Source organism: Phyllobates terribilis, unplaced genomic scaffold (genome assembly GCF_046119375.1).
Source record: "Phyllobates terribilis strain yellow unplaced genomic scaffold, ASM4611937v1 Scaffold_1__5_contigs__length_1240528914, whole genome shotgun sequence".
In the NCBI taxonomy this organism is placed as follows: Eukaryota; Metazoa; Chordata; class Amphibia; order Anura; family Dendrobatidae; genus Phyllobates; species Phyllobates terribilis.
In genome coordinates, this window is record NW_027362761.1 from 73,546,428 (window position 1) to 73,561,944 (window position 15,517).

Genomic DNA, 15,517 nt, shown 5'->3' on the forward strand with positions numbered 1-15,517 from the left:
TCATTTTAGTCAGCTTTCTAGGACCTGTAAGCCCATATAGACTGCTTAGGAGGGCTGATCCTACTGACAGATTAGCATTTGTCATTTGATTTTAAAGGTAAATAAGGTATCTGCAAAACTACTAACGTTTTTCTGACTATATACAAATACAAGATTTAAAAAGGGCAGATTGCAGTTTTCCTACCATTAGAATCTGTGACAGGGTGCTGCACTGTATATTGGTTGACTTCTTTCTGGAATCGGGGTGGAAGACTGACTTTCTTTTCGGGCCTGTGCAGAGCAGAAAAGTTGAAAAAAATCAAATCTTACATTCAATTGTTCTGCTTACACTATATAAACTAAATGCCTGAAGTCAGACAAACTATCAAAGAAAGATCTGCATGTCAGTAGCTATGTTCTGTAGACCCAATAAAAGCTAACCCTCTCTTTGTGAGAGACCCGACGTGAAATCCGTTTGTATTCATCTACTTTCAATGATAAGTAACAGATAGCCACAAATTTCTCCACAGGGATTACGACACATATCAACAATAAAAGCACATGATAGTCATCGCTGCTATTGAATGTGACAAACAAAGTCAGAAAAACAGATGACTTAAGCAAATGTGCATGCCAAACCAGTCTCTAGTTAGGCAAGCATCAGCTAAAAGAGAAAGGAGTCTGCGAACCACGCATTAACAAAACTGCTACTGAAGCACCCATGGATTGTTTAACTGACTGGATACAGGATGGCACAAAACCACTCAGAAAATGGGTTTTATTTGACAAAATTCCTTCAAACGCCACGATTAAAAACATTAACATCACATATCAAGACGTGGGAGGAGGAGGTGGCACTGAAACTATAAACTTAAAGCAAACTGACCATATTAGCATCCCAATAAAAGATTTAAAGGTTTTTTCCACTACAACTAAATTGACGATAGGTAATCAACATCAGGTCAGAGGGAGTCCAGCACCTCCCACAGGTCAGATGTTCTCAGCGTTGGCTGCATGACAGCAGCTGCACCACATGGCTTAGTGGCCACTGCCAGGTACTGCAGGTACTGCAATTTCAAACAAATGGGAACAGATCTGCAGTACCCAGCAGTGGCCACTAAACCAGACGACGGAGTTGTGCTGTTCAGCTCCGTACACGGTTTACTTCTGGTCGCTGAGCACAGCATATGCTCCGAGTGTCAGAAAGTGACTAAAAGAATTAGACATTAAAACGTAAAAATTGTGGAGGTCGCACTTATGTGATCCCCCAATCAACTCAAAACTGCTCAAGCAGCAACACAAAACTAAGTGATGACTAGGCTGAGAAAAGCAGCCCTGTACATTACTTAGTGGCTGCTGAGTACTAAACTTTGTCTCGCTTTTCACTTGAATGGTATCGGACAACCCCTTTAAATTCTGAGGTCGGGCTTCCATTAGTGATGCTCGTTACTTCAGCACATCCCATTGATGCTAGGTCAGATTGAAATGTGGGTAATTTAGAGGCCAAGTCATCACCATGAACACTTTGCTACCTTTCTTAAAGGGTTTCACAATCCCTACGTAAAGGCTAAAGTGCCCTGCATAAAATAAACCCACTTGCTTCCCGAACCAGCACCAAACCAGCGGTCAGTGCTGTGTCATAAGCAATGCAGTGAAATAGCGGTCACTGATCAGCTGCAGCCTTCACACTTGTCAGAAGAGAGCATAGAGAGATGCCATTCCAGCGATGTCGGTGCTGCTAGTCCGAGGAGCAAGTATGTGTTATTTATTTTACAAGGGATTGTCCAGTAGTAGACAACCCCTTTAACCTATTCCTGAGCATCTTTCACATTGTGGCAAGGTGCATTATCCTGTTCATAGTGGTCACTGGCATAAGGGGACAATGTGTAAGTTCCCAAGGTTTCCTACAGAGCTGTAGAGTCAGTAAGAAACCACCGACTCAGATATTTCCCTGACTCCCAACTCCACAGCACTCACTCCTGAGCATGTACATAAAGTGCAGCACACATTCATCTCAACTGAAAACCGAGATCCTTAGAATATCCAGGAATAGAACATTTCAGAACTTTCCTAAATGCTTATGTTTTACCCCACAGCCCTGGTATCCCAGAAGAAGCTTGCCTACAGCATCCCACTTTCTCCGCTGACTTGCCTTCTCTTCTACCCTGTGGAAATCTAGCCATTACAATTTCAAAGAATCTGAGATACCACGGCATGCATCACATTCCTATTTTTCAGCTTTCCATCACATCAAACTCAAGAACTGGACTGTTGAAATGCTGTTTAAGGCTGTGTGCGTACGTTCAGGATTTGAAGCAAAAATTTCCTGAGCATTTCTGCATCTCCTTCGAGGAAAACCGCACGGTTTTGCCGCAATTGTGACGCGTTTTTTGTACATCAATGAATGCTTTTTGGAGCTAAAGTTACTTGATAGGACCTTGATAAAACCCTTGGATTATCATTAGAACTGGGTGAGTATATTGGTTAATTTAAATGATTAAAGAATGTCTGTTGTATGTCAAATAAAGTGTTTACTCTGTGTCTGTGTGTTTAACTCTTTACTTTAATTAGGTTTGGTGAGGAAAGGGTCTGATTGACACCTTGTCATCACCAAACAAAAGAGCTAGGTGTCAGCCAATCCCATTTACCCAATCTTCATTAGTATTTGCATTCATGTAATTTCTGGAGCAGCTGTGAGTTGCTATTTTTTAGCCTAGGAAGGTGCCATTAGGTAAACATGGTCCCTGGCCATTATTAACAGCTCACAGCTGTTTCGCTAGCTGCTACGTCCCCACGAACAGCACTCCGCAGCGCTTTGGAAACTTTTTTTTTTTTTTGCTGCGTCTAAAACGCAGTGTTCTAATGTCACACACTTGTTGTCGGTACATATTGATACTTCAAAATCGGTCAAAATATGCAGTGGGAACTAGTGTTTCCGCTACAGAAATTGACACGCTGCGGGCGAGTTTGGGTACGTGGCCACGGTCAGGAGCCGCTGCAGGTTTGACACTGCGTGTTTATACAGCGTCAAACCCACAGCATCCAGATGTTACAGCATAGTGGATGGGATCTCTAGAAATTTCATATCCACTATGCATGCATCAGAGGCTGCGGATCACCCACGGACACTGACATGCCCCACGTCTTCCAGGACCGCAGCGTGTCAAATTCTCTTGCGGAGTCGCTAGCCTCCGCAACAGAAATTTGACCACTAGAATGTATTGAACGCGGTAAATACGCATTGTTCAGTGAACGCATGTGGATTTACCTACGTTCAATAGGATGTAACGTTTCGGACTCAGCAAAAAATATGCGTCCAAAGCGCTGCTACGTCCGGATAGTAAGCACAGAGCCTACATTGTAAAAAAAAAAAAAAAAAAAAAAAAAAAAGGCATGGGTTCCTGCATCATTTTTTAGAATCAGCAGAGGGAAAGCCGACCGTTGGGGACTGATATTAGTAGCCGGGGAAGGGGCCATTAGCCAACAATGTTCTCTGGCTAATAATATCAGCCTACAGGTGTTTGTTTAGCCTTTACTGGCTAGATTACAGGGGGACCTCAGAAAAAAGTTGATGTGGGGTCCCCCTATAAAATCTAACCAGAAAAGGCTAAACAGACAGCTGCAGGCCGATATTAATAGCCAGGGAAGGAGCCATAAATACTAGCCCCCTGCGTGGCTATTAATATCCCTCAGCAGTCCCAGAAATGGCACATCCATGAGATGCGCCAAATCTGGCGCTTAGCCTCCGCTCTTCCCATGGCCCTGTAGCAGTGGCGAGTGGGGTAATGGGGTTGGGGGTTCATGTCAGCCTTGTATTGGCGACTGAAGTGAAGCCCAGGTTAGTAATAGAGGGTGTCTATAAGATGCCCCCATTACTAACTGCGAATTAATGTTATCGCTGCCTTTTCAATAAATACACGGCCAGAATAAAAAACTGAAATAAAAAACACATGGTTTTAAAAAAAATTTTTATTGCACTGTCAGTCCCCGAAGCCTTTGAGATAGATATATAGATACTAAAAAAAAAAAAAAAAAAAAAAAAAAAAAAAAAAAAAAAAAGGAGTAACAATTAACCATATCCCTCACGAGTCTGCCGTCACGACGCAGTCCACGATTGTCCCTCGGCGATCCGGGTCGCTTCTACAGCAGTGACACCAGCAATCACTGATGTCACTGCTGTAGAAGACAGCAATGTATACTGAGAGGAGTGATTTTACACTCCTATCAGTGTACCTTGCTGCTGGAGTGAGGTCACTGTGGTTCACCAACTGATCAGCCCCAGTGAGCTCCCCACTGGTACTGGTGGGAACATTCTTCAGAACGTTCCCAGGTTAAGGTCATATGAGCGATGAGCTGATTGCTCATGTGACCACAGGTCCTGGCAGCGTAGTACACTGCTGGGAGCAAGCGCGCACCCTCCCAGCAGTGTCCCGACAACCTGAAGACATCGCCGGACAGGTGAGTATAGTGGGTTGTTTTTTTTGTTTTGTTTTTACTGCACACTCGCAGGGTCGGCTAAAGGGGACTACTGCTCCCCCCAGCCGCGCCATTCTCGCTGTTATCAGCGGATGGATGAGAGTAGTCGTCCTCCTCTGCCGGTCTGGGTATCACCCGCAGCGCGTTTCCGCCGCGGATTCACGCCCACTTGCTTTAATTAAAACGCAGTAAATCCGCAGGTATAGACATTATACCTGCGGATCTGCTGCGGTTCAATTCAAGTCAATAGGCGCAAATTCACAGCGGAAAAGCGCAAAGAATGGACATGCTGCGTTTTTTTCGGCAACGGACAAATGCACAGCACATCAGGATTACCATTGCAATAGCTGGCAGACCGATTGGCAAGTGTTTTTGCAGTGTTTCCGAGGCAGAAAAACCACATGTGCACATACCCTAATATATGAAACCATATGCGTAGTGTAATCGTCCTAAGAGAATATAGTTTTCATTTCACTTGTCAGCTGTTTAAAGAAATCGAGCCATTCATGGACTATTGATTTAGTTTATATGTTCTCACCTGCTGGCAACAGTTGGGCTCCTCTGCTCCGGAACCTCCCGAATAGGTACGGATCCATAACACTTTCCTCTCATAGCCAACGACATGGGTTTTCTTGTAACCCTGTCTTCTTGTGGTGCAAAGTCTGGTTTTCTAAGCATTGCTTTAGGCTTTCCTAAAACAAAATAGATGGTATAAATGCTGGAAGAAGCTGCAGAGTAAAGCCAGAATGGCCTACAAAGCGTTACAAAGGTGATTTACCTATGTGTGTTATCGGGGCAGAATGTTTCAATCTCATCTGGCAGTTTACTTGTCCACCAGACTTCTTCTTGGACGTTCTCTGGCGAGCCACAAGCTCTGCCATCTGGGCAGTTTCCTTGCACACAACAGCATGACAAATTATCTGGAAATTAAAATAAAAATACATAAAATTAAGTCATGTAGTTCCCTTCATATTTACCAACTGAAATCCACTGTCATAAAAAGGCAATATTGTGCCTAAGAGAAGGACAAGAAAAATGTTTAAAGGGAATCTGTCACTCCATAGCTGCAATCACTATCAGAACGGGCCAATTGACAAAGCAGCTGACATGGAAGAAAAGAAGCCGCTACAGCAAACATTGTCCATGGAGTAGGAAGAAAACCTCTTAGGCTACGGCCCCACTATCAGTATTTTTCCTCAGGAGTGGGAGTTCAAACCAGGAGTGGGTGATAAATACAGAATTGGTGACTTGTTTCTATTATACCTTTACTGTTCCTCACCTGGTTTTGGCTCCCACTCCTGAGAAAAAATACTGACCGAATATTGATAGTGGGGTCGTGGCCTTAAAGAGTAAATCTACTTAGGCAGGACGGGTCTCAGTGGTTAGCACTGTAGCCTTGCAGCGCTGGGGTCCTGGATTCAAATCTCACCAAGGACAACATCTGCAAGGAGTTTGTATGTTCTTCCCATGTTTCATGTTTCCTCCGAGTTCCTCCCACACTCCATAGTGATTGGGAATGTAGATTGTTTTACTTTCAGGGAACTTTTGCCTTCCAGCTCAGTGTGTGGTAAAAACAAGCAAACTGCACTGTACTTACCCTCCCTGGGTCCAGCGCTAAGTCTCCAGCACTGCTTGGTGATTGTTTAGTCTGCAGCAGTGACAGCACGTCGACAGTGCTGCAGCCAATCGCTGAGCTCAGCACCTCTGCCAATGTAGATGGCACAAGCTGCTGAGCTCCCTGATTGACATCGCCTCAGCCTACAGCCAGACTAACCAGAGACCGGAGGTGGCATCAGAGACACAGCACTCTACCCAGGGAAAAAGGAGAAAAAATAAAAATGTTTTCTCTCTTTGTCCTTTGAGACAGACTTCTTTAATTTTCAGTTTTTTGGAAGGTTAATCTATTTTCCCTAACCCTCCTAATTAAGTATGTGATGTGGTGCAAGTGTAATAAAACACTTACCAAATGCAGTCTTTCCAGGTTACCAAGACCAAATGGATCCTTTTCTGGCACACAGTGTGGGGCAGTGCTTCCTTTCTAATATAAAAGTCTACCAGAACCAAAAATAGCTCCATAGACTTACATTGAGAAAGGAATTTCTGTTCAACACAAACCCTTGTGTGAGCCAATTAGCCTGTTTTCAGGTCAAGTGAGCCGGAATTGGACCGAAGAGGCGCAGGAAACCATAAAAGACAGATCAGTAAGTGTTTTGACATACTTGCACTAAATCACAAAGTTAGGAGGGTTTATTGGGGAAAAAAATATATATATATTTTATAATATATCCAAGGATGCGAGTCTGTCTGAAGCCTCTATAGACTGCGCATGCGAGACACGCAGTCTGGCTCCAGACAGAGGACCCCATCCAGCCGTTACAGGTAAGAGGAGTGTATGGCGCCGGAAATCACGGTATGCGTAGACACTGAACACATACCAAGATCTCCGGCACCATACTTACCTGAGCGGGAGGAGCGTCACCTCTCTTCGCCGGAGACCGGGGCAGGAGTGAGGCGTCGGATCGGCGCATGCGCATAGCACTATCTGGCGCCATTTTACGGAAAACACATTTGCTCTGTCCGGCGCCGCACTCCTCCCCGGCCTTCGGCAGAACAGGACACAGCAGCGCTGGAGCACAGAAGAAAGGCGAGTATAACTGTTTATTTTTTTTGCATGTGTGTACAGTGTGAAAGGGATGAGGGGTGCCACGCATACCAGGATAGGATGGTGGTGGGGACTGCACATACCAGCATGGGAGACCATATACCAATAAAAATGCTCGCCACCCGTGTTCAATAGCTAGTAGAATTATTTATATCTGAGACTAAGATTTTTTTTTTTTTTTTTTAAATTACTCACTGAATATGAGATGCAGTGTAAAACAGCACAATAATAATGCATATTACCTCGCCAACTCGGCCGATATCCATCCTTACAACAGTTGGAATGCTTTTCAGGTATGTATCAAGTGCGCAAAAACCCATTTCCCTGAAAGGAATCCATTCTCCGGTAAGAGCTTTATATTCGCTTTGTAAACGATGAAGGGCTACACCATTTTTGTTGGACTGCAGGACCGCCCGAACCATATTGCCAACAAGCGCTCTCTCAGGCTCAAACATTTTTGCTAAAGATAAAACAAAAAAAAAACAATAAGATAAGCAGTCCACAAATACAGGAACAAGTTTCAATAATTCACTACAGCTTTGTGCTTATAGCTCCTACATAGACCTGCGGGTTTTTTTTTGTTTGTTTTAAATAAAGATTTCTTAGAACTTTAAAAACAGTTCCATAGTCTGGTGCCCAAGAGTGGAAGGAAGAGTGATGTAACCAACGTAAGGGCTTGTTCACATTACATTATAGACCTGGACTGGCATGTACCAGACATACAAGTTAAATGGGTTAATTTATTTTTCCTGAGCGTTTCTGCATCTCCCTGGCAGAAAAAACGCATGCGGATTGTGCATGCATTTTTCCTGCCAGGGACATGCGGAAATGGAGCATTTTGCACATGCGATTTCGCATGCGGGTTGTCAAGCGCTTTCCTAGCGATTTTAGCATCACTTGGAAAAGTGCTTGACAACTTGGTCACACTCTATAAAGCCATGCAACCAGCAGTCGCTTGACCAGCCACATGACTAAATGACGTCAGCGCAGGTCCTTTAAATCTACCGCGAGCTGCCGGCAAGCCGAGACAAGGACACCGGGGGCCATCAGAAGGCAAGTATAATTTTTTTTTTTTTTTTTTTTTTTTTTTTTTTTTACAGGTTCTACGGTACCCAGGTCCGGAGGAGAGTCTCCTCTTCTCCAAACTCGGGTACCATCCGCACATTGAAACTCATGGAATCTGCATGTACAGATCCAGGGATACAGATGACATGCGTTCCAATGCAAGTCAATGACGGCGAAAACACCACGATTCCGCAAAATAATTGGTAGTGCTGCGTTTTTTTCCGCAATGATAATCCGCAGCGGAAATATCCTCAGCATGTGCACAGCACATGCGGATTATCATTGGGGAACATGGCAGGCCTTCTACCAAGCATTTTTTAAGAGTTTCTGCAGCAGAATTGCCGCAGTGGAAACGCTTAAACGCATAGTGGGCACACAGCCTTAAATAGCACCATTAATTCCACAGCGCTTTACAGACATTAACATCACTGTCCCATTGGGCTCACAATCTAGATTCCCTATCAGTAGGTCTTTGGAATGCGGGAAGAAACCAGAGAACCCGGAGGAAACCCACACAAACATGGGGAGAACATACAAACTCCTTGCAGATGTTGTTCTTGGTGGTGTGAGAGAAAACATTTTGAGTATGTGGTATCCATCTTGTCTTGTAACTTCTGTGTAATGGTGATCAAGTAATACTGATGGGCAGTGAGGTTTCACATTTCTATTCACTCCCCTAAGGTTACTATTGGTTCATAGGTCAGAGAGAACTATTCCTTAGTCTATTTATTTAAAAAGTGCCATATGTGTTAATAAAGCAGAAAGTCTTTTCTAGTACACCATTCCTGGCTGTGCTCTATTGATTTCCCAAGCGCTCGTAAAACAAATCGTATTAATTTGGAGTTCGGAAGGCATAGAGGAGCTGTCAAAGGCACATGATGGCTGATTAAGTCAGCCATCATCATCTGTCGGGAAAGATGCAGGCTCGGCGTGCGAAACTGCTTCAAAGTCAGGGACATGACATATGACGTAAATGTCATATGTCGTGAAGGGGTTAATAATTGCAAAGTTGTTTTTACAAGCGCTTTATAATTTTACCCATTTAAAATGATGAGACAAAGCCTTTAAAGGGCACCTGTCAACAGGATTGTGCTCAGTAAACTACATACACTGTCAGGTGGGCGACATTACACTGATTAATATGATATCTTGGTTGACGAAATCCATCCGTGGTTCTTGGGTAATCTTTACTTTCAGTTTGGAGATAACTATATGCTCGTGCTTCGGAGCGGCCTAGCCCCACACTGCTAGATGCATGATGTAAAATAGGAGGCAGGTCAGTGAAGACACAGTGAGCGGTCATAAGAGCATACAGATGAATATGTAAGCAGAGCACCAGATAGAGCCCCCCCAGCACAAGCAAATCATTATCTCCAAACTGAAAGTAAAGATTCAACAAGAACCACGGATGGATTTCATCAACCAAGGTATCATATTAATCAGTGTAATGTCACCCACCTGACAGTGTATGTAGTTTACCGAGCACAATCCTGCTGACAGGTGCGCTTTAAAGAATATCCAAAATGCTCCATTTACCTGGTGGAAGCAAGGGATGGCCTTGATTTAAAATAATTCTGACTACACTGAAGGCCCCCATACACAAAAACTAAATGTTTGCAAAACCATATCGATGAGTTCAGCCAACATTTTAATGTCTATGGGAGCCCCAGTTTATTAACAGGGTAGATTATCATCAGACATGTACAATTTTTGACTGCTGATTAATTTGATCTTGGAAGAACAAGAGCTCCCATGTATGAGAGAGCCTGCCAAGATGGCTGTTGTACAAACGATCCACCAGAGCACTATTCGGCTGACAGCCATCTCATGAGTATGGCGGGCTTTACCATAAATGTATGCCATATAGTACTTAGGGGTTAAAGATCAAGAGAAGAAAAATATGGCTATTTTCTTCCAAAAGTCGGACCACACTTGTCAATGGGTTGGAACTGCTATTGCAATTGCAGCAAATAGTTGCATTTTATTAGGGTTTTATTTCATAAAGACAAAAAATAGGCAGTTTCTAACAAAATCTGGGTAAACTACCAACTTCAAGTTAATTTTCAGCAGGACGTGGGAATGCCGACAAGCAGCAGCGGTATTTTAAATATTTCTGCAACTGTTCCATTCAAGTGTATCTTACAGATGTTAAAGGGGTTGTCCCACGAACGAAAGTTAATTTTAATCAATAGATCTTGAAATAATAACTTCCACAATTGGATGTCTTTAAATAAAATGTCCCTGCTGTGTACTGTGTAATGGCTGTGTCTGATCATACAGGAACATGGTCTGATCATACCACATCTCCTGGGCAGAGGAGGAACCAAAAGAGTATACAGACATTACAGCAGGGGGTCACAGCTGATTCTGTGAGGTAAAACATTTCCCTGCCTGTTTTTAAACAATGTTTTACTTCGAAGAAATAATCAGCTGTAATGCATGTATACCTTCTCCTCCCCAACCGAGGAGATGTGGCATGATCAGACCACGTTCCTTAATGGTCAGAAACAACCATTACAGAGCATATAACAGGGGCAAGATTATCTCAGCACAGGAACATTTTATTTAAGTACATCAAATTGAGGAAGTTATCATTCCAAGATCTATTGATTGAAATTAACTTTTGTTCATGGGAAAACCCCTTTAACGTAAATGGGTACAATTGCAGAGTGTTTTTAAAACCAAGCATCTTTACAATTTACTTATTTATATTCATCTGTATGCGCTTATGACGGCTCACTGAAAAGGTCTCAGAATATGTCAACGGATGTCTCCCCTCTCGTACATATCATTGCGGTGGGCTTCGGGAAAATGGCCGCTGGAAGCAGAGCATGCGCAGATTGAGATCTCTGGAGACTAGATCTCAATCTGCGCTTGCGCCACCTCCAGAGGCCATTTTTCCGAAGCCCACCGCAGGGATATGTATGGGAGAGGGGACCTCCGCTCACTGGCACAGACATCTTCTGAGATGACGGGGCCCACAGCATTGCCCCACTCCTCCAGCCGCCGATCTCCTGAATCAGAGATCCTGGCTCCTGTGATCCCGCTCCACCACCACTGCCCCCAGGTAACATACCTTCCCCAAATCTTTCTGGGGGAAGAAAAAAAAAAAAAAAAAAAAAGTGTGTCTTATAATCCGAAAAATTACGGTAATAAATTGTAGTGGACATATTTTATCTAGGTTTAGCTTTCTATTTCCACTGATGATGATTTGTTATTAATGCTGTGTGTTTATGCTGGTAAAGAATAGAGTTCATTTGGAAACATTAGGGCTGGACTGCCTCTGCCACAGGGGTATTTGAAGCTCTACAAGAGGTTGTGAGGACATCACAAAACAGGTCACAAAATGCAGTTACCCCAGACCAAGGCCTGTTCGTGACATCAGGGGACGAGCATGAAAGATCAGGGGGTTGGGGAATACAAATATATGAAAGGCTTTGGATGTTAGTTATTTCTTGGGGGTCAAATTGAAGACTCATCCCGGTTTCAGCCTCCCTCAAGGACTAACTTAAGTGTTAGGTTTCTGGTTTATTTCATCGTAGGCTATATTCACATGCAGCATTTGTGCAGTGTTTTTTTTATGCAAATTAAACGCAGCTTTTTAATAGTACCAGCAAAAGGCATGAGATTTCAGAAACCTCATGCACACACTTTTTTTTTTTTTTCCTCATGACTGAATTTGAGAACTGCAGCATGCCTCATCTTTTAGTGTTTTTTCCACCCAAAAAAGCAATGAAAAAAAAAAAAAAAAAAAAAACACACTGCAAAATAAAATGCATCTGTATTTTGAGTGAATAAAACTAACTTTATTAAAGATGTACTGTAGATAAAAACATGAATGTAATCCACACCCGAAAACACAGGGAAAATGCTGAAAAATTAGTGTTTTGAAAGCACATATTTACTGCCAAGAGAGCAAGTTTTGGCTATAGAAAAAAAAAAATGCAGCAAGAACACTGCATGTGAATATAGCCTTTGTTTTAAGAATCTTGTTGCATTTCTTTACTACATTACATTTCTTATTTAAGTCAACAAAAGTTTCACCAGCCTGGAAAACCTCAGGTTAAAGGGCCTTATGATATTACCTATCCTTAGGATAGCTCTTTAAATAAATGTCAGATGAGTGGGGGTCAGACACCCCCACACACAGCCGTTTTCAGATCTAGGAACAGCACAGCTCTGATTAGTGTGCAACGGCTGTTGATGTTGAGCTGCAGTTCAACATCTACTCAAATGAACAGGATCTGATCTGCAGGTCTCTGCTGCAGCCACTACACACTAAAGAGAGCTGTGCTATTTGGACTCAGCTCACTGAACACATCTGGATGCCATTAGAGCTGAAAACAGCTGTTCTGTGGGAGTGTTGTGAGCTAAAGCCCATAGAAAGAATGGCTAGGTGTTGGAGAGGAAAATTAATATTCTGCACCAGTCTGTCAGTGTGTTCATAGTGATTTATATTTGCATTTTGTATGCAATCCCATGGAATCAATGGAGTTCTAAAACTATTCATATTATATATACTTACATACACCCCTCTGAAACCAACACTGCGTCTCTGAACTCAGCCCATTGACAAAGGCAACAGCTTGTGGCAGGGGTGTCACATTAGTGCTGCAGCAGTCACATTTTGTCTAAAACAGAAAGCTCAGATGATATGTAAATGCTGCAGACAATCAGCGAGAGCTGTGAAGTTTTTTTTTTTCAACTTGCTATACCAATGAATCAGGGGTTGTCCAGTTGTTGATAACCCCTCTAATTCCTGATCTATTAGTAGAGCACTACTAAAAGGACAAATGATGATAGATAATCCCATCATTGTGTTCCTAAAAGCCATGTATAGTGTTGGCGGGGGTAAAGTCTCCTTGTGGAGAGCAGTGTCGTTCTAGGGAGACTTCTAGGCCATGTTATGTTCCCCTGGGACAAAAATTAAGCACGTTAAGAGATGAAGACTGGAACTACTAGTACCATCTATTGGGGGCAGCAATCCTAAAACTCAATATCGACCTTTTAAAGAGTGTTGTCACATTCCCATTCCAAGTCATGTGGCAAGGCCCTTCAATGGGTCGACACTGATTTTTATTTATTATGCTTACTTATACAGCACCTTCATCACTGTCCCTATTCGGGGATTTAGCGTGTGAGCCCCGTCAGTATGTCTTTGGGGTGTAGGAGGAAACCACCCAAACCCCTTGCAGATGTTGTCCTTAGGATTGCTACCCCCAATAAATGGCACTAGGATTCCTGTCCGCGTCCTCTCTAAATGTACAATTCTTGGCTGCGTATCTCCGGTCTGAGCCAGATTACACATCTGTGAGTACAGACCGGCCACGTAGCAGACGGCCCGGCCACGTAGCAGACGGCCCGGCCACGTAGCAGACGGCCCGGCCACGTAGCAGACGGCCCCATATGCCTACGGCGCACTGGGCTTGGGTCGGCCATACACAAAGTGTGTTGCCACAACCTATACAATCCGCCGACATATAAGTGTATTGCTCCTTTGTCAGCTAATCGCTGGCACCCTTACATGGGTCAATGATCGGAGCGCCATCTTCCCACCACTTGCTAGGCCGATCACTGGGGCCTTCATATAGCGATACACCCTGGTACCCAGAGTCACTATGCACTGCCCCACACTATCAGGGTGACTATGGCGGAGCCAAGCTGGCCGGTGTATGGCACAAGCTGCCAATGGCCGCAATTACCCAGCAGTACCCCATGTTATTTCTCAGGTATGGGGAGATTAATCAGCAGCGCTCTCCTGGTAATCCGGCAGGCACTGACAGAACACCCCGATTATAGGATGACCCAGATTAAGAGAAGACTGAGCAGGCCTGGCGCCTTCCTGGGCATCACACATGGCGCTACACCTGTGCGCCCACTGCCCGTCACCTCACACCACGGTGACAGGGCGGGAAATGGCCGGCAGGTCACACACTACATACCGCGGTGTCCGGGCGTCGCTCACAGAGTCCGTGCCCGCCGCTGCTGATCTATAGCGGCTCAGAGACGGCAGGCAGCAGACAGGCAGTACCGCAGGCTTCCCGGAGTCACACCACACCTCCCGAGCAGTTTCGTTTCCAGCTAATGCGAATTCCCTTCACTTTCGTCTTCCCGGTCTCCTTTCCTCAACAAACGCCCGCCCCCTAACGGCCATCAACCCGCCCCCAGCACGTGTGCCCGCCAGTCACCGGCCAGTGCAGCGCGGGGCTGAAGGGAGAGGGCAGTGATGGTGGCTAGTCATGTGCTCCCTTGCCAGCCCGAGTATTAGGTGGCCTAACCACTTCTAGTCAGAGATTCACTAGATGGCCCTAAGCAAGTATGGCCTGAGTAATATATATACATACAGTATAGACCAAAAGTTTGGACACACCTTCTCATTTAAAGATTTTTCTGTATTTTCATGACTATGAAAATTGCACATTCACACTGAAGGCATCAAAACTATGAATTAACACATGTGGAATTATATACTTAACAAAAAAGTGTGAAACAACTGAAAATATGTCTTATATTCTAGGTTCTTCAAAGTAGCCACCTTTTGCTTTGATGACTGCTTTGCACACTATTGGCATTCTCTTGATGAGCTTCAAGATGTAAACATACCCCCCCCCATGTGTAGCTCTCATCCCCCCATGTGTAGCTCTCATCCCCCCATGTGCAGCTCTCATCCCCCCCATGCATCTCTCATCCCCCCTATGTGCATCTCACCCACCCCCGTGCATCTCTCACCCCCCCATAGGCAGCTCTCATCTCCCATAGTGCCCCATGCAGGATGTCACACCCCCCCCCTCCCTTATAATGCCCCATGCAGGATGTCATACACCCCCACCTCACCCCCTCCCTTATAATGCCCCATGCAGGATGTCACACACACCCCTCCCATATAATGCCCCATGCAGGATGTCACACACACCGCCTCCCTTATAATGCCTCATGCAGGATGTCATACACCCCCACCTCACCCCCTCCCTTATAATGCCCCATGCAGGATGTCACACACACCCCTCCCATATAATGCCCCATGCAGGATGTCACACACACCGCCTCCCTTATAATGCCTCATGCAGGATGTCACTCCCCCTTATAATGCCACATGCAGGATGTCACCCCCCCCTTATAATGCCCCATGCAGGATGTCACCCCCCTTATAATGCCCCATGCAGGATGTCACACACACACCCTCCCTTATAATTCCCCATGCAGGATGTCACACACACCCCCTCCCTTATAATGCCCCATGCAGGATGTCACACACATACCCTCCCTTATAATGCCCCATGCAGGATATCACACACACACCCTCCCTTATAATGCCCCATGCAGGATGTCACACAC

General features: G+C 44.5%; 1 protein-coding gene across 1 annotated transcript in view; it reads right to left on the reverse strand.

Moving 5' to 3' along the window:
• Nucleotides 1-14,361, reverse strand: part of TDRD7 (tudor domain containing 7) — a 105,133-nt gene extending 90,772 nt beyond the window's left edge. Inside the window, exons 1-5 of the mRNA XM_073664565.1 lie at nt 14,125-14,361; nt 7,360-7,577; nt 5,234-5,375; nt 4,994-5,147; nt 185-270 (exon numbers count right to left, since the gene is read on the reverse strand). Of these exons, the coding sequence (XP_073520666.1) occupies nt 185-270; nt 4,994-5,147; nt 5,234-5,375; nt 7,360-7,572 (595 nt within the window). The 5' untranslated portion in view covers nt 7,573-7,577; nt 14,125-14,361. The remainder of the gene's footprint in view (nt 1-184; nt 271-4,993; nt 5,148-5,233; nt 5,376-7,359; nt 7,578-14,124) is intronic.
• Between the last annotated feature and the right edge of the window lie 1,156 nt (nt 14,362-15,517).